The sequence below is a fragment of the Vigna angularis genome, chromosome 2, assembly GCF_016808095.1.
Source record: "Vigna angularis cultivar LongXiaoDou No.4 chromosome 2, ASM1680809v1, whole genome shotgun sequence".
Classification (NCBI taxonomy): domain Eukaryota; kingdom Viridiplantae; phylum Streptophyta; class Magnoliopsida; order Fabales; family Fabaceae; genus Vigna; species Vigna angularis.
Window position 1 is genome coordinate 31,214,670 of NC_068971.1, and position 20,493 is coordinate 31,235,162.

Consider the following 20,493-nt stretch of genomic DNA (forward strand, 5'->3'; position numbering starts at 1 on the left):
TTACTCCATTGCACAAAGAGAGAATGAGAAAATATATACAAAAATTGGTATGAATACATATGGCAAAAGAAAGAAAAGGGGTGAGAAAGAGAGAGAGCGTGAAAATCGGGGGATAGGGTTTGGTGCGACGTTGGCAATTTTTCTTTTGCTTCTTATTGTATGAATTCCCTGAATCTATTTGAAGCTTATTCTTATTCTGTTTCCAAAGAAGCATATTATTGAAATTATTATCAGCGATTGGAATTGGGAGTGAGAGATGCCAGAGGAAGAAGTAGTTGAGCTCAAGTTCCGTCTCTACGATGGATCCGATATGGGACCCTTCCGTTACTCCCCTGCTTCCACCGTATCCGTGCTCAAGGACCGGATTTTTGCAGATTGGCCCAAAGGTTAACTTCTCTTCGTTTTTCATCGTCAATTTTACTTTGTTGTTTAGTTTAATTCCGACGATGGTGTTGCCTTCAATTAACCTACTACTAAGGCTTTGCTTCCGAGTTATTGAACGTTCGTGAAGTCAGTGGCTCTGCGCTTTTGCTGCGAGTTTCCCGTGCGTTTTTCTTTTGTTGTGCAAACAGGGCTGTTGTTATGTTATTTTTTGTTTTTCTTTTGAAAACGCCGTGTTGGTGATGTTGTTGGAAGTGTTGTGTTGCTTGATTCTGTTTTCTAAGAGGTGTGTTCTCTGTTCCTGAATTGGGTCGTTAGTTTTGGAGTTCTCTGTGTGTGGAAGGACTTGCTTTGAAAAAAAATTGTTTTTTGCTTTGAATGGGAGAAGATTTGGGTGAAGTGGATTCTTTGTTTCATGCTGGTTTTAAAAATTAGGAAATGTGATGCTGTGATGAAAGACGTAGAAAGCTCTTTCATTTTGGGTTTTGAATTTTTGGGTTATGGGAAGTACTGGTCAAGGTTTTTTAAATTGCGGTTGTGGTTTTCTTGCAATCCTTGTGCAGCTGCAATTGCGGTAGTGGATGGAGAGCCTCAAAACCTTCACTCTGGCTGAAATGTTGTAGAATTATTTTTTTTAAACCTTGGCACCATAAATAGTTATTAGGCTGTAAACAACTTGATATGATTTTTTTTAAATGCCTCACGTCTTGAGTGTTTAAAACCCTCATGTGTAGGCATGTACATTTGAATTGTGGGGTTGGATTTGCAAACAGTGAACTAAAGAAATGGTCACATGTTTGTTTACACTTATTATCATAAACCTCGTCCACACCTGGAGATGCTAGAATGTTGTCTGGAACTGTTAGTTTGTAAATACAGGGAGAAAATGTGTCTTGACTATTTTTGGTTGTGATCAAGTGATTGAGTTAAGGTTTGTTAATGGGTATAGTGATCACTGGCTACTGAGATCGTCTTTTTCCTCCTTGTTTTCTCTTCATCATGACTTTTGTAGTTTATTATATATACGAGTGCCTGTGGTTTTTTTATTTTTTATCTTAACATTAATTACAATCTTGTATCAAAACCAGAGTTGTCAATAGCAGCTGCCAAATCCATGACGTAGCTGCCTAATAGGGGGACGACTCTGGCCTCTATTCACGGTTGGCAAATATCTCTTTCTTACCAGTTTTTTCCCACCAAATCTTGGCCGCACATGCATTTGCCAGCCACCCCGCATTCTCAATGCATTTATGTATTATCTACTTTGAATTTGAATGCAATTACATTTATGTTCATTCACTTCACATATTCTCAGTTGGATCTACTCTAAATTTCTCTTAGATCCATGTTCCTAATCTTATCATTTCTTGTATGTCCACTATACACCTCTACATTTGGATCTCTGCTATACTTGTTTTCTTGTTTGTGGCTGGCGGTCCTTCCTAAACCAAGAACCACTCCCATAGAGCATGATGACTGTTTGCAAAAAGTTTCCTGAGTTTGATATGCCCTTTGCAATTATATATTGTACTTGGAGTTTTTCCATTTCATCTGTTTAGCTTGAATCCTATATGTGGCATCCCAATCAATCTCTCCGTTAGTTTGTTTGATTGATCCTGGATACTTAAAATGGCTGATTTGTGGCATAACATGATCCTCAAATTACCTCCAAGACATTTGCTAGTTTACATCTTATTAAACTTGCTGGATTCCCCGTTATCCTTCTTACACAATTAGTCTTAGGTAACTTTGACCCGATTTATTTTTTATTTTTTTTCTCCTTAAAAGGCTAAAATTTAACTCTTTAGGTAAAAGCTCTTAGAAAAGTAAGTTGCTTTGTTTTAGAACAACTAATAAAGTGCTTTTAGAAAAGCTAGTAGGAGGAGCTTTTGAAAAGCTTATGCGGAGCACTTTTAAATTGAACCTGTCCTCGAATCTTTTTAACACGTTTTGTGATATTTATATTACTTTGTTGCATTCTTATGTTTTGATGTTTATCTATAGTATCTTTTTTTGTTTGAACTTTTTTGAGATTCTAGTTTTATTAAATAGTTCTCTATATCTTCTTGAACATGGTCTAAAAACCACTTAATTTATTATTTTACTTGTTTTTAAATAATTGATTGTGATGAATACTTACATTTTTTAATCTAAAATTAAACAAAAGTATTTATAAGTTAAAAATTTTGTAATTAATATTTAATTTTTTTATTAATATTATATATAATTTGCGAATCATCTGAGATATTTTTTGACTTTTTAATAATTAAAATTTTTTAAAATATAAATCTAATATTTTTATTTATTAATATTTTCATTAACAAACTTTACATAAATTAAATTAAGTTTAGTAATAATTTGGAGGGGATAAAAAATTGAAAAATGAAAAAAAGAAAAGGAAAACAATGAATGGCTTGAAAAAAATTGCATAATTAGGTGATCTGTATCCAAATCTGGACAGATTTATTATGTTACATATAAGGTAGAGAGAGAACAGTTAAGTGTAAGGGGAGGAGGAAGGGGAGAAAAAGGGTAAAATGTAGGAAAAAAAGATCAGATCATTGTGAAAATATTTTTTGATCTCACTAGAATTAGGATGAGTAGTTTGGTTTGGCTATATAATCAGGAGATTGATTGTGATTTTCTGGTTCTTCTATTAACTATCAATTGGACAGCAATTTCAGTTAGGCTCTCATTTAGTCTCTTATATTTCATTTATCCCTGAGTTCCTATTGTTTTGGTGTTATATTCTCCTCCCTTATTTAGTTGTTTTGTTTCTAACCACTTATTAAAATTTGTATTGGTTGTCCTTAGACAAGAAAATTATACCAAAGTCAGCAAATGATATAAAACTGATAAGTGCTGGCAGAATTTTGGAGAACAACAGAACGGTTGGCCAGTGTAGAGTACCTTTAGGCGAGCTTCCCAAAGGAGTTATTATCACCATGCATGTTGTGGTCCAGCCACCTTTGCTTAAAGCAAAAACAGGTATATTTCATTCTGGTATATATTGTGTTACTGTTTTCTACAATCATACATATATACCTCAAAGAGCAGTTCCATATAGGTACAAGGTACTTAGGAAATGTTCTAAAGTTAACTAGGACCAAATATTATGACCCAAAAATGTTGAAAATTTTCTTTTTGATGGCACAAACAGAGAAAAAAGTTGATGAGCTGCCCAGAAAACATATATGTGCATGTTCAATTTTGTGAGAAGCCATCATCATCGACATCATAACAGTGAAGAGTTAAGCTTCTGATATTGCATTAGTTGCTTGGTGGGATATCCAAAGGACATGGATATGCATAGCTGGGAAGTCAATAATATGTATAACAGTCCCAACCCCATCATAGTTGAGTGTTGTTGGAGGGCGTTCCTGTGTAGCAATGCTTGTTAGTGATGATTTTCTCATGTTCTATAGGATAGATGTTTGGTATATCAACTAGGAGCAGTCTATATCATTATATCAAATGAGTTAAATACATTTTGAGTATGTAAAATTTCAAATTTATTAAATACATCCTCCACAAATATTTTGCATTATTTTTGTTCTTCTAATGTTTAAACATACTTTTTAAAAATTAGTAAGTGATCATAACAAATAAAATGTTGATACGAGGTTTTCATATGAGAATACTTACAAGTACTAAAAAATGTTTAAACTTTAGAGGATTTAGAAAGCATTTATATTTTAGAGGGACCTTTTTGGATGATGTGGGAGTTATCACGAAGTATTATTATGCAAATAAATATTCATTTCCTACCCATGGAGCTGGACGTTCATTCTCTAAATAGTGAGAAACACCTTCCTTGCAGAGTATATTAGATGTGTCAAAGTATCATTTTAAATTCTATAATCCCTACTTTTAGTTACATGGTATCAAAGCAATGCACCAAATTAACAATACTAAAAAAGAAGAGAAAAAGCAAGGTCATATCAACAATCATTTTATTGTTATTAACTTTCCATTAAGAGAAAGACTGGTATACAAATACAAATGATATGAACAATCAAGAATTTAATTGCATAAAGTTTCAAGACAAGAACCTATTAGTTAGGACAAGAATGGTTTTGGATTAATTTGAGTACTTACTCAACGTTATTTAATTAACCAAGAGTAATATTTGTTTAAATAATGAAATAAAAGAGGGCAAACTTTGATTCAGTAATAATAGGAATGGACTTGATGCAAATGCAAGCATAATATTACTATTCAATAAAAATGTTACAAAATAATTTAAAATGCATAATTAAAAATTTTGAATTATTTATTTCAAAGATCTCAAAATAAGTGTTCGTTACAAAATAACATTTTCGAAAAAAATTAAAATATTATCTGTTTTGAAAATATAAAATTAAAATTTCAAACTTAAATGCTTTATCTAGAAAGCTCCCCAGAAAAAGTTTGATCCTTTGAAAGATTTATTATTGTAAATAAAAGTGAATTTATGCATAAGGTCTATGGGTGGATATGTGATAGTGATTCAATTCTAAAGGGCTCTTGCACGGGCTTTGTATGGTAGCCCATACTCCTCCCAATTTTGTTAGGTAGTTGCTTTTTGCATCCTATATTTCTTTCCTACACTCGCATAAATGTGAAAATTTCCACTTTTCTCTTCTACTCAATGACGACGAAGGCTGTTGTAGCACAATTACTTTGAAAATTGTGGTCTGTGGTTGTTGCTATTTACAAAGGAGGTCTTAAGACGGATTTTTATAAGCCATTTAGCTTAAGTGAAGATTATTATAATGTGAAACTCGAAGGTGAGTAGTTGTTTGGGTTTTAAAGCTTTTTGTTTTTTCTTTTGAAGCATATATGCACCATATCAAGAGTACAGAATCTCAACTTTGTATAACTCTTTTATTCATAGGCTTTGTCCTAGTATCATTAAACATTAGCTTCTTACAATAACCATAAGTCAATTTTCATTTTTAAGCTTATTTCTGTATTGATTCTTTCTCGAAAACACCAAATAACATAAATACACACTAGACATCACTTAACCTTAAAAGACTTGATATATGGAAGGGTTACATTCATGTTAAGTATGAAACCAAACTATTCATGTTAAGTATGAAACCAAACTGTGTGTGAGCAATTAATTATATATCAAACACAACACCAGATATCACAACAATCCGCGTTAAATATCATAAACTAGATTAACTCACTCTCCACAATCTTCAAAAGATTTTTTTTTTCCCAAAAACCTGACTTTGATACAAAAAAATGCAATGCTCCAAGGTGTCACAAATCGTATTTAAAATAAAATGTTTCAAAATCCTCTTAATGCAAAAAACGATACTAATTAAAAATTTTGACATTTTAAACGTGTAGAATTAAAATCAAATCTCGACTTTAACAAAAATATAACCCAATTACAAAGTTTTGAAATTAATAAAATAACCAAGAAATAAAATTAGTCATTTACATTATTTCTAAAATATATAACTCAAAAACTTTAAATAAACCAAAGTTGCTCCCACTCTCACGTCTCTATCATGCCTTTGGAGTATCTGCAATATCATCTGCTCTTGTAAAACCAAAGATCATACAATTATCGTAAAACACACACACAACCACAACACAAACAAATATGGGTAAGCTACCATAGCACGACCAATAACAACACAATAATACATAACAAGCAAGCACAACTTAATAACAAACATTCACTTACAATGCTATTCTTATTAACTTAATCATTCCTACATCATGATTGATAAGTATGAAAAATACATGTTTTTAGACTTATTAATTAGCTCAAATTTGTATTTATTCATGAAATAATGTGTGTTCTCGTAGCAAAAGTTGTAATAGGAAGTAGGAAAGTGTGTAGTAAATTGTATAGAAATTTATACATCAAAAGGGAGTGTTGGCAGATGTTTCTCGCTAAGTCAGCATTAAATCGCTCAGCTAAAAAGAGTTTTATTCGTTCAGCACACCGGCACAATTCGCTGAGCAAATAAAGGACAGTTAAAGATATGCAGTTGAATATTCGGTTAGCACATGAATAGTTGTGCGCTTAACGAACTAGCGAGATAATTACTTTCAATTGGCTTTTAAAGTGAGAAATAGACAGAAAATTGGTAACTTCTGACAGAGAGCAAAGAAGCGTAAAAAATTTCAGACTTTAGGAGACTACTCCAAGGCATCAAGACACCATTGTTGTAAGGGATTGCTTCAAATGCGTACGTTTTAGATGACTATGAGTTGCTAGATTTCTCTTTCGTTAGAATTGGATGTAATGAACTCACTATGATGTAATTTTCCTGTTCAATATATCATTGTTCGTTCATATGCTCTTTCTTGAATTTATTATTATTGTATGAAAATATAATGTTATTTAAATATCTCTGATTACTGGAAAGTAACTTTGAACATGGACATAGATAGAGCACCTAAGTGATTTGGGATCTAGGGATATACTCAATAACTTAGTCATTCTTAGCATCAGACTTAATGCAAATTGTATGTTAAATTGACTAAGGGATTAACACTTTGATATATTAATTTAGAACTAGTTGCTAAGGGATTAGGACTAGTATGCCTTGATGTGAATGTTTGAATGAAATAATGAAATATTGAACAGAGTTTTATCTTCATATGATTCATGAAACACAATTCCAACGAAGCTTACTTTAAAATTTTAATTTCAAATTTTAATATTTTGTTAATTTCAGTATATTATTTGACATGAATCAAAATTTCCATCGTTACTAAATTGATTTTGGTAAATAATTTTCATTAGATAATGTAACACAATTCCCTTGGGAGAACGATACTCTGAACTTACTCTTTATTACTTGGAACGATTTGGTACACTTGCCAAAAGGTTATCAATGATCGGCACCAACACCCTCAACAATCATACCATAACTATTCCATCAATGCTATCTTTATTAATACTGTCTCCAAACACATCGTTATCACGAATCATCAACACATGTACTTCCATCAGGACTATCCTCATCCTCATCATGAACATCACCAATCTATGAACTTCATCATGAAAGAATTCGTCAAACTCTTGTACTCTACCTTACCACACCTATAGCCTTCCCTACAGGCCACATGTAGCCTCCCCTATAAGTCAGCTCGAGTCGTCCCTCCATCTTGGCTAAAGACATGTTTCCCTACAACATAAGGACTAGGCGAAACATCGTCCCCCCTATACAAAGAAGGTTTAACACTTGAACATCCACTTTTTTTTGCACACAAGGACAAAAAGGGTTGTTATCCCGTATCACACGATAGATAGTCTCAAGATTTATTAGGTACAACAAGTAGACACATTCTCTCATGTCTCATGCTCATCGATCAACCACACGTTCTAGTACAACTCCAACACTCATCCATTCCAATCATTAATCAAAGTTCATAATATTCCTAAACACAACAACTATTCTCATTCCATACCTTCTCATTCCCTACCTAACCTTATTTATTCATCATTATCTAAAGTCTCACTCAAAACCCAATATGCTCAATATGAACCCCTCATAGGTTTCTCTCCAACAATAGGTTACAAAATAAATGAATAAATATAATTCAATTATCAAACCAAAAAGAATTAAAAATCATTTATTAATCTAATTAATCATTATAACCTCATTAATTACCTTTTTTAAACCCAATTAATTTTATTTATTTCCAATTTCATTTTTAATTAATTTTATTTTTCCATTATTTTAATTTTAAAGACATAAGTTTTTATTTTGAATTCTCTTTGTCTTATTATTATTATTATTTTTTGGTCTCTGCAATTTCAATCTCAAAACTGCCCAACAATAGTTCTTACGGCCCAATTAGTCTAGCCCAATTCAAAAACACCCTAGCCCAAGTCAAGCCCTTGATGGACTCCATGGCCAGCCACTGCAACACCCATGACGACACCCACTAGTGCATCCATTGACACCACGTGTAACCACCAACAACCACCATGGAAACCTAGAACCGCGAGAAAGAACCCTCCAACGTGAAGCAAAGGAAAACCCAAAATGCGAACTCAGAACCACCCCCAATTCGAAAACGAAACTCCACATTCGCAAATTGCTAAAATATAAATAAGATCAGAAAACCCTAATTTCATTAATTTCAATTCCAATTACATTAGAGAATCCCTAATTTCCTAATTCTGGAACACTAATCTCAAAATTGCATTACCAAATCTTTAGAGAAGAAATCAGGGCAACCAATTCACAACCCAAATCCCCAAACAAACCCAGATCACAAGAATCAGAACCCAAAACGAGAAAACCCTAAATCACAAGATTGGGACGACGATTCCCTCTACTGCCGTCGTTGATACCCCTCACAACGCATCACTACTATTATCACCGGTACCCCTTGCAACGCATCACCGCTGCCTTCACCAACCACCGCGACGTTGTTCGCACCCAAAAATACAAGGATAATATATAACTTATATTTACATCACAATTCCATATACATTTTAAATAATATGCATTAACCAATCCAAATAATTAGTTTTAAAACGACAAAACTAAACACGATGTGAATCAATGTGGGTCCCTTTCACTCAACCCAAATAGCAATCCTAAAGCTACACGACATGAATCAATGTGAATCCTATGCAAAACAAAGGCATCCCTTCCTTGCATCATTTAAAAGTCATGTACACACCACCTTACCACTATAAATCTACTCTTTATCTTTTTTTCTCTCTCTCCAGATTCCGAGAGCTTCACTTAACCTTTCTCTCTGACCTTCTTCACATCTATGGTTCCTACTATTCCTTTCCTACCCACGAGGCTAACTATGTATGGCCAGAAGTAAGGAAACTAACCCATTCAAGTAACTCTCAAATACTCTAACACACATGTCCCCTTATATTCCTACATCTCACGCAATCACCATGCTAGACGAATCAAACAACACCCTTGTTGATTTGCACCACACCTTCTAGCAACAACCTTCCTAACTAACAGTTTTAACCTCCATCAAACCTATTCACTAGCCAGCAACCGAAAACTAGATATATGCTTATTATACAACCTATCAAAGACTTATCGCATCTTGGCAAAATCATCACATGACCATTAATAGGAAAACATTCGAGACACAAATGGAAACGCACCCAATCTCATACTTAAAATGGTGGTCATTGTTCCTACAACCCATCGTCACACTCAAGAGAAGCCAAGTATACCTCAAACCCACATGCATATGATACCATAAACATCATTGAACATCATGCACAACAACAAGCAAAGTCATCCCCCTTTACCTGGTTTCTACATATTTTAGAATGTTCTAGGGTTCCTAGCAAAGCCCAAAACGCTCACTCCCTCGTGAGAGCATTCGTGGCTCCTCGACACTGCTTTGGTTCTCACTTGCACACTCACTCTGGTTGCCTTGGAAAGTAGCTTAGAGTTGCATCCTTTTCTTGTAACACCCCTTATAGGATATATTAATAATAATAATAATAATCTTGAAGCATGAATCTTATGAAAGTGTTTATTTTTTTTATTTTTTTTTTAAAATATACCACACATAAACAAACCATACACACATCATAAGTTCATACATTACAACAAACCAAATCTTAATTGTTTCTTAAAATAACAAAATCAAACGAACATAAATAAGAAAACATTATAAAAATCCCAACAAGTTTTATTTCCCGTCTCTCTCGAAGAGCTATTCCAATCCAGCTTTATCTGCAATACCATCTACTCCCGTACAAGTACGATCATCGTAGGTAGAAACCACAACCACAACATGCAAGGGTGAGTAACCAGAAATATCACATCATAAACCCATTTCATATAAACTATAAAAATTTCCATGATTTAATATAATTCGACACACATGACATTGCAGACTAGTCCTTCATAAACAATGTCGTTTACTTGTAATTCGTCGTCATAACCTGTTCTCAATAACAGGCGACCCGAGTCGTCTTCCATCGCGACTTCAGACCTATCTCCCCGACTCCTCAAGGACTAACGAGTAAAAACATCGATACTACGCGTAACGGTACACTATACTCAACACGAGCCGAAGTCATTGGGCGAGACATTCACCTCCTCGCGCAGAAGAAGGTGACACTCGAATCTCAGTCTCACGCGAGACTAGCAAAAATGCTCAAAAGACAGACGAAGTTACAAGTAAATAACATAGTGTATGTACCACCTCCAACAGAATAAACGTGCTCAATCACGAATTCATACATATTCTCAATAACATGTATAAATAAACTGATACTAGATCAAGAAAATAACCAACAATTCTCAATAATTGTTTTAAAATACTACCAAAGAAATTACTGATTCATACATATTCGCCGAACGCTATTTGGACGGACACTATTCACCAAACGCTATTTGGACGAACACTATTCACCGAACGCTATTTGGTCGAACACTATTCACCCAATGCTACTTGGACGGACGCTATAAGATCAAGCATAAACAGGCCGAACGCTACACACCGAGCACCATGATTTAGCACTATTTGGCCGAGCGCTCTTCGAACGGACGCTAAGATTGAGCACTTCAACTTAACTGTTTGTATGAACGTTCAAATATCAAGCATCATCAAAGACCGAACGCTTATGATCCAACCGTAAGAATCCAAATTAAGGACGAACGACTACAATCACTAATACATCAAACCGAACGCTCGAGATTCACACCTAAGAATCCAATTTAAGACCGAACGCTAAAATCCACAATTCACCAAAATCGAACGTTCATGATTTAAACATAAGAACATCAGATTTAAGACCGAACGCTACAATAACTAATTCACCAAAACGAACGTTCAAGATCTTAAACCTGAGATTATCAAATTACAAACTGAACGCTTACTGATACACCCAAAACCGAACGTTCCAAATTCAAACCTAAGAATATCAAATTTAGATCGAACGCTTAAATCACTAAAACAAAAAAACCGAACGCTCAGGATTCAAGCCTGATAATACTAAATTCAGCCGAACACTACAGTCACCCATACACGAGACCGATCGCCGAACGCTCACCAAAACAAGCCCAGAACGAACGCTAACGCTCGTTACTGGAGGATACAAGACCGAACGGTTATTTGGCCGATCGCCATTGTCGAGCACTGTTAGGACGAACGTCTAATATGTTACCACTATCACCCAAGGACGAACGTGAACGCTGGTACATCAGAAACTAAAACCGAACGCTCTTAATATTTTGGCCGACCACTAATTGGTCGAGCCATTTGGACGAACGCGCGTTCTGCAGAATTCTGCAGAATCGCACCAGATTTCCAGAAACCCCAATTTCATCTCCTTCTTCCCAGATTTGCATCAAATACAGATTATTTCAACAATCAAAGAAATAAATCTAGCTTCCCTTACCTTCTACCCATCATACAATATACATGCACCATCAAACATACATATATAGTCTAGTTTTTAACTACCCCAACATGCATACAGTTATATAAATCCTAGTTTCCCCCCTTACCTCTAGTTCCAGTGAGTTTCCAAAATCCTTTGAGTTTCAAAGCAAAGACCAACAAGATGCCTTCCTTCCCTTGCGTAGTAACAATGTTCTCCACCCGTCCAAAACTATCCTCCAAGCCTACTATTTTGTAGATTTTTCCCACTCTCTCACACATAATATGGTTTATATAAGATGGTAGGGTTCTCATTAAGTCCTGCTCATGTTTTGTACGCACCATGCAACTTAAGTATATGTTTCTTTTACTTAACTCTATAATCTATCCAAAACCCTACAAAACAAAAGAAGCCAAGCTATGGAAAAATATTTCAACACCTACTGCCGACAATGTCACCTTCAGAAACTCAAATCATGCAAAAAGAGGAAGCACAAGTATAAATCTATGTTCTCTCTCCTATCATAAACATGAAAAGCCAAAAGCATAGAAAATTCCCTTCAAGCCTCTTACACTTTCACGTGCTCCACCCAACAATGCCTTCTCACCATTTTTCTTTTTATTTTATCACTATAAGACCCACACCTCCCCACCAATGAAAATAAAACAACTAGGAAACATTACTCAACCATTCTTTCAAACAATTTTCTAAAATTAAGATAACATTAGTTCTAATTAATTTATTTTATTCACTTTCTTAATATTTTCATTACACAAACATATCATAATTAATTATTTAGTAACACAAAATATAGTAAAATAAAAGTATATTTTTATTTTACACAGGTCTTACATTTCTCACTTTGTCACTATGTCTAAACTCCCTTATGTTTACCCTAAATATAACCTAGAAATATCCTCTAACCACACTCCCAAAACTAGCCCGAAATGTGCTCCTAATTACTCGTGATATTGAACATAATAATTCACCCAAAATTTTCTTTCTTAACCCTTTCCTCCCTAAAATAACCCTATCATTTAAGGATGAAAATCTATGTTTCGAAGGGTACTAAAGTACCCACGATGTCCCTAACTTAAACAAAAAGAAAGAGAAGTAACTCTCTCTAGAAAAACTAATTGGTCTAAAGACGTGCCCACTCTGGGCTTTAACAGTGACCAAAGTCACGTTTTCAAACAATGAGTAAACTTGCTTTAGAGTTCCTTTCCTTCCAGGCTTCACGAAAATAAAAAGCAAAAGAGTGAAGAAGAAATCTGACCATGCATGTGTACAAAACTGTGCAAAAAATCAAATAAAATAATAAAAATACATTGTTCTCAAACCATACAACTAGATAAACTTGATTTTTAAATATACTCGATTTCTTCGAAACCCATTCTATGTAATCAATGTAGGATTCCTCTAGTGTTTTAAACAAAATCATTCTCTCACTCGAGGCAAGTTCATTAAATTTAAATTGGTAGTTTTTTTAATTATTTTATTATTTAAATATTTTATTTAGATAAGTCTATTACAATTGATTGAAAATATTTCATTTATCACTAAATGTAAAATGTTATGTGAGTGTCAAAAATCCTAAGTTATAATTGACTAAAAATTTTCAAACAACATTTTTAAAAAATACAAACAAATAATTGATGGAGAATAACATTTATTTTAAGCATTGTAAAAAAAAGAACAAAAAGTACAAAAAAATATCAATCAAAATAATCAAGTTCACGTCCATCAAAAGTAGACAATAAAATTCAAATCAATATTGAACAAAAAAAAATAGTGATTTAAAACAATAATATAATAATTTAGATAAAAAAAACACTCATATCAACATCAATAAAAAATCCTAATTGACATAAGAGTGATACTCCCTCCACCATCCCATCTTTTCCCTCCACCTTCCCAATTTTTTTAAATTTTAAATTTATCCTTTTTATTTTTTACTTTTACCAATTTTACTTTTTATTTTCTAAAACCCTAATCTCAATCCCTTTCATTTTCATTTTCCCTTTCACTTTCAGCAGCAAGTCCCCACCCTCTAGTGTCACTTTCTCTCTTTCTCTTAATTTACATTCCCGTTAACACAAAATTTGACAGAAAAAGCAAATTCTGCATGGTATAAATTTAAAACATTTTTAACTTCTGATGAATTTTGAAGTATCATGATTCCATAATATAATCTGCTAAAAATTTCTTCCTCACTTCTTTGTCTTTAAATAACCAAACTTGAAAATCTATGCTTAAAATTACATTTGTGCTTATAATGGTGCAATGAAAGAGAAATATGTTTGTTGAGTACAATATAAAAAGTGAATAAAAGAAAAAATAGTTAGTTCAGTTTATCTTCTTTTCTTCCTGTCAAATTTTGTGTTAACGGAAGTGGAAATTAAGAGAAAGAGAGAAAGTGAAAGTGACAATGGAGGATGGGGGTTTGCGGTTGAGAGTGAAAGGGAAAGTGAAAATGAGAGGGGATTGAGATTAGGATTTTAAAAAATAAAAAGTAAAATTGGTAAAAGTAAAAAATAAAAAGGGTAAATTTAGAATTTAAAAAAAATTGGGGAGGTGTAGAAAGAAGATGGGGGTGATGAAGGGAGCATCACTCTTAACATCAACATAAAAGTATGAATGTTAACTTTGTTTCAGATTAAATGTTGTTTAAAAATTTTCATATAAAAACCGACTTAAAGAGAGAATATAAAAAAAAATACGGTAATTTAAAATTACAAAGATTTTGAGATAAAATTTTAAATTTCTAATCTAAAAAACATATACTATTCTAAAATATTTCAAATTAAAGTAATCAAAGTATATAATCCTATGAATATAGCATTTAACTGCTTATTCTTTTATTCATATACAACATGCACTGCTTTTGTTAAAAACTGTGTTGAAAAATCCGATTGATAACTTATATGAAAGCCAGTGTAGATAATAAAGTTACTACGTAAAACAAATAAGATTATAATATTTAAATTATAAAATAGTTTTTAACTATTTGAATAAAATAATGAATAGTATGAAGATATTACTTATTACTGCTATGCTATAGTTTTATTTAATTGTAAAGGTAACCTTGTTGTTTATGATAGGTCTTTGTTTTATGTTTTTATAAGATTATGAACCGATGCTTCCAATGATTGTGCAGGTGAGTATAAAAGGAACCTTGTAGATATATGGGCCGGCCCAAAGAAAGTGGGGCCCTCCGAAGAATTTGTCTTCTATGGTAATCACAAGTATTCCAAAGCCTTGTGGTAAACATTTATAAAGGTTGGCAAAAATGACAAAAATTAGGCCTCTGAAAATCCACCAAAGACAAACCTCCAATCACAAATTATTGGTATTCGGTGTTGTCTTTTCTGCCCTATTTCTCTCAATAAGAAGGAAGAAATTTGAGACTTCGCTCTTTCCATAAACCATCCATTCTCTATAGCTACTACCTCATACCATTTAGACACAAATAGAAAAAGCAAAAGTGGTAGTTTCAAATAATTACAGTTTTCGTTGTGAGAATCCTAGATACTGAAACAATTGGGAGGGAGGTGAAGAAAATGATCAATTCACTTTGTGGAACCCTCAAGAGTGAGAACAACTCTAGAACCAAACTCCAAGCCACATCTTCAAATGACTCAAAGAAAAATGCCACTCAATCATCTGGTGATCTTGACCAAACTGGCCTAACCCCACCAAGCTTAAACCTTCCTTCACTAAAATTTGACTTGGATGGAGATGTAGAAGTTCAGTCACCAGATAGTTCAATGTGGGAATCCTTTTTCGCTGACCAACTAGATGCTGATTTCATGATCTCTTCCCCAGTCAGGAACGTTCCCTCTCCGCAACTCTCTTCTTACAATTGCAGCTACAACTATGCTCATGGAATGCAAGGTCAGAGTCTCTCAGGGTGTTCCCCACCAAAGTTTTCATCTTCCCATGTTGGAGCCTTCAACAGCAGCCACAAAGGGAAAGGACTTAGCCCTCTTCACAGGGTCTTCAACTCACCAAACAATCAGTACATGCAGCATGTTGAAAACCTTTCCCTTCCAGCAATAGAAGAGTTCTTGGAAGACTATCAAGGCTATTCATCAACCAAGGTGTCTTCTGACATTGCAACTTCATCTGAATGCTTTGACTTGTCTACTCAAATCCCTTCATCCATATTGGATACCTTAACACTGCCCGATTCCTCAAGGTACCACGGTTCAGTCGATGAAGAATGTGGTGGCTCTTCTCAACTGTACCAAGAGAGTGACATCTATCATCAGATGGGGTCCATGGCTAGTGCTTCCCTCTCACAGGCTCTACAACAAGAACGCTACCAAGAGAAACGGCAAAAGCAGCAAGCACTGCATCAACAACAACAACAACGCCAGCAAGACAGTCTCATGGTGCCTATTCCAATCGGAATCGAGCAGGTAACAAAATCTTCCCTCACCCCCACTTCATCAAAACTGATCATGTGTTTGAAAAGAAGTGGATTGTGACGCTCTTCTTTTGGGATATGAACGTTACAGGAGCAAGACAGCGGCCTTCAACTGGTGCACCTGCTTCTGGCCTGCGCAGAGGCTGTGGCGAAAGAGGAATACATGTTAGCAAGAAGGTACCTCCACCACCTCAACCGAGTCGTCACTCCCTTAGGCGACTCCATGCAGCGCGTGGCGGCATGCTTCACCGATTCGCTCAGCGCCAGGCTCAATGCCACCCTCAGCCCGAAACCCTCCAAATCCCTCAGCCCCTCAAACTCCATGGAAGTCCTCAAAATCTACCAGATCGTGTACCAGGCCTGCCCTTACGTCAAGTTCGCCCATTTCACCGCCAACCAGGCCATCTTCGAAGCCTTCGAGACCGAAGAGCGTGTTCACGTCATCGACCTCGACATCCTCCAGGGCTACCAATGGCCCGCCTTCATGCAGGCCCTCGCCGCCCGCCCCACCACCGCTCCCTTCCTCCGCATTACCGGAGTTGGTCCCTCTCTCGACGCCGTCCGCGAAACCGGCCGCTGCCTTACCGAGCTCGCCCACTCCCTGCGCATCCCCTTTGAATTCCACGCCGTCGGAGAACAGCTCGAGGATCTCAAACCCCACATGCTGCACCGCCGTGTGGGGGAGGCTCTCGCTGTAAATGCAGTCAACCGCCTTCATCGCGTCCCCGGGAATCATCTGGGGAACCTTCTCACCATGATACGCGACCAGGCACCGAACATAGTGACCCTGGTGGAGCAAGAGGCGAGCCACAACGGACCCTACTTTCTGGGCCGGTTTCTCGAGGCGTTGCACTACTACTCGGCGATCTTCGACTCGCTGGACGCAACGTTTCCGGCGGATTCGGCGCAGCGGGCGAAGGTGGAGCAGTACATATTCGCGCCGGAGATACGGAACATCGTATCGTGCGAGGGCCCGGAGAGATTTGAGCGGCACGAGAGGCTGGAGAAGTGGCGGAAGATAATGGAAGGAAAGGGGTTCAAGGGCGTGGCACTGAGTCCAAACGCGGTGACTCAGTCGAAAATTTTGCTCGGGTTGTACTCGTGCGAAGGGTATAGGTTGACGGAGGATAAGGGCTGCTTACTGCTTGGGTGGCAGGATAGGGCCATCGTTGCGGCGTCTGCATGGCGGTGTTGATCGATGCTATGCTACCAACTTTTCCATTCAATGTCTTTTTGTTTTGATTACATGCCATCGCTGATTGATGCTAATTGTTACATGCTTACTTTGCCATTGTTTTTATCCTATAAACACAAAGCAATATACTTCCTTTTAACACATTCATTTTAATATGCTGAAATTTAGATGAATCTTATTAAATATGACTCTGATATATTTAATAGATTTTGTTTGTTCTATCGGGTGAGATTCACCTAGATTTCAGCTAATGGAAAAATGTGTTAAAAGATACTTGCCTTAAGAGGCACTTATACTTGTTATTATTGAGTCTATGCAATCTGATGTTGTTGAAGGTAAATCTGAATCATCAAATCAAGTTATTAAAACTTGTAATACCTACATAAAATCAGGGTATAAGTATGATTCATTGTGACGACAAGCACTACATGTGTATAAGAATTAGAGCATGCATCACATTTGTAAATGAATCTACATAATCACTTTAAGAATGGAAAACCAACATCATGGATAAACTAGACAAATGATCATCACCAATAATATTATGAAAAATAGAAAGATCCTCGTTTAATGTTTCATGGCATTTGTTGGAAGTCTCACATCGACTAGAGATAAGACCAATTCATAGTTTATAAGTGAGTGCAAACCTCACCCTACAAGCCGGTTTTGTGGGGTTGAGTTAGGCTTAAAGTCCACTTCTAACATGGTATCAGAGTCTGGTTGATTATCTAGCAACATTGAGAATGCTCCATTTTGTTGAGGTGTTTCAACACAAGATAATTGATGTTGTATCCCTTTTGTCTATCTAACAGCATAAGATACCTGTGGATGATTGAGTGGCGGAAGAAGTAGATAACATGTTGCAATGATAGTCCTGCAGATAAGATGGTTTATGTTTTGGCCTTCCTACAATTTCTTCTTCTTTTATGGCTACTCTGTACTCTCGCATCGTTATGTTTTATGTTTTGACTTTGCTTTCTAGGGTTTTCAATGAGAAACAATTGGGTGTTTTAATCACTCGTAGCCCTAGATTGATTTTTGAGGAATCTGGAGAAGTTTCTGGAGATTTGGGTTGTGAAATTTCTAGAGATAAGGCCAATTCATAGTTTATAAGTGGGTGCAAATCTCACCTTACAAGCCGGTTTTGTAGGGTTGAGTTAGGCTTAAAGTCCACTTCTAACATGGTATTAGAGTCAGGTTAGTGCCTATCCTAGCGAGTTCTAAGTGGGTATTCTATTTTTCTATTCCACCCGCTATCGGGCCGTTATCGGACCACCCAAGTTCTACTATCACGCACGAGATGTCTATACCTCGGCGTGAAGGGGGTGTGGAAGTCCCACATCGATTAGAGATAAGGCCAATTCATAGTTTATAAGTGGGTGCAAACCTCACCCTACAAGCCGATTTTGTGGGGTTGAGTTAGGCTTAAAGTCCACTTCTAACAGCATCTAATATGATAAATCTCATTAAATTATCTAAAAATTCCAACACTAATTTTAGTGTTAGTAATTTGAGGTTGTGAAAAGAAAAATTGATGGGTTGAGAAAATGTGGAGATATTAGAATGTGAAAGTAGTTGTTGGAAAGATTATTTTGTAGTTGTCATTATGGTAAATGTTGTTTTACATCAAATTGTAGAGTACATAGGTATTTATATACCCATAAATTATTCTCGAAAATCCTAGTCACAACTCATGTGAAAAATTCTAGACATTTACTATGAGGAATGTTCTTGATTTTTTTTCTTTCCATTTTAGTTTTCTTTTAAATATTATAGAATTTGTTTTACATTTCAATTTTTCTATCGTAGGAGTTTATACATTCTTCTAGAATTTGCATTACACTATAATAATTCTTCTTGATGCAAATTCGGTAACTCCAACATAGTGCATAGTAGTTCAAATCTTGGTGATGAGTGCATACTCAACCTTCATTTAACCTTTAATATTGGATTCTTAATTAGTTTTTGTATTTTAATAGAATATTTTAATCAGATTTGTTAAAATTGAGTTTATTTAGCATGAGCTACAAAAACATTTAAAAAATAACATTTTAGTTGCATATATAAATGTTTGGATATTTTGAGGTGTGTTACTGCAATAACAGCTAAGTTGAGTTTATTGAGGGATGGAAATAAATTGGTTAAAGTTTCATGACACTTTACAGATAAATCCAAGAATTGCAAATAATCAAGACCATAAGAAGTCAATCCAAACATAACATGAAAGAGTGAACAAATTTAGCTAAGCCAAGAACATACAACAAAAATTAAATCTTGCGATTTTCTCTATTTTTTCTACAAAAAGGCTTTGATAATTGATAAATATTTATGATAAAAGATAATTTAGGAAAAATATATCTTAATATATTTTATGATATTGTTAAATAATTACTTTATTTAACTATATAAGTAAATATCAAAAGATAATATTTGTCAAATCTTTTGGAATCTAGAAAAGATATTCTCAAATATTTTTAGATTTCCACAACAATCAAATATATCTTGAAGATATTAGATTATTTAGAAGATAATTGAAGGAGATTACATTATCAGAAAGGAGATTATAATAATAGAAAAACTCAAAATAAAGCTCGGTCTAATTCCTATATAAATAGACTAAGGAAAACACATTAGGAGAGCTTAGAGGAACCCTTTGGGTTATCCTTTCTCTCTTCTCTCTTGTTTTCCGCCATCGATCTTCTTCTATTTTTATGTTATTTCAACATTCCCTAGAGTGCTAAGGCTCTAGGATTTATTCTGTTGTAATTTCTTAACTAGATTCTGAGGTTAGATGAATAAATATGTTTGTTCTTTTGATTTTTGTTGTGATTTATTTTTATCTGTCTTTTTCTTGTTAATTAAGTAAAAGTAATGATTTTTACATTATAGCAACTTTGGTGGTTTGACATTCAATTTTGCATAGAAGTGGTTCAAACTCGAAACTAACCTTTTAAGCAACTTTGTTTAGCGATTTTAGATGTGTCTAAACTCTAAAATGAGTTAAAAACAACTTGCAACACAAATTCACTACTTCACTTCCAATTTTTACTCAAAATCGTTTAGAAAACAATTCTGCACTTAGGCCAAAATATCACTAATTGAACTCAGCTAACAACTTTTAAACATCATTTTATACTTATTCAA

General features: G+C 34.9%; 2 protein-coding genes across 2 annotated transcripts; both read left to right on the top strand.

Moving 5' to 3' along the window:
• Positions 1–3,928, top strand: LOC108326763 (membrane-anchored ubiquitin-fold protein 3). The gene is made up of 3 exons (XM_017560317.2): positions 1–386; positions 3,196–3,369; positions 3,542–3,928. Exons 1-3 carry the CDS (start codon positions 257–259, stop codon positions 3,595–3,597), a joined length of 360 nt encoding a protein of 119 aa, XP_017415806.1. The 5' UTR covers positions 1–256; the 3' UTR covers positions 3,598–3,928.
• Positions 3,929–15,285: 11,357 nt separating this feature from the next.
• Positions 15,286–17,368, top strand: LOC108328870 (GRAS family protein RAM1). The gene is made up of 2 exons (XM_017562754.2): positions 15,286–16,146; positions 16,246–17,368. The coding sequence occupies exons 1-2, from the start codon at positions 15,286–15,288 to the stop codon at positions 17,347–17,349; spliced, it is 1,965 nt and encodes a 654-aa protein (XP_017418243.1). The 3' UTR covers positions 17,350–17,368.
• Positions 17,369–20,493: the final 3,125 nt, after the last annotated feature.

Coding starts and splice junctions, on each gene's coding strand:
- LOC108326763 (XM_017560317.2), top strand. CDS start 257: ATGCCAGAGGAAGAAGTAGTTGAGCTCAAGTTCCGTCTCTACGATGGA. Junction 387..3,195: donor TTTTGCAGATTGGCCCAAAG/GTTAACTTCTCT, acceptor GGTTGTCCTTAG/ACAAGAAAATTATACCAAAG. Junction 3,370..3,541: donor TTTGCTTAAAGCAAAAACAG/GTATATTTCATT, acceptor TGGCACAAACAG/AGAAAAAAGTTGATGAGCTG.
- LOC108328870 (XM_017562754.2), top strand. CDS start 15,286: ATGATCAATTCACTTTGTGGAACCCTCAAGAGTGAGAACAACTCTAGA. Junction 16,147..16,245: donor TTCCAATCGGAATCGAGCAG/GTAACAAAATCT, acceptor TGAACGTTACAG/GAGCAAGACAGCGGCCTTCA.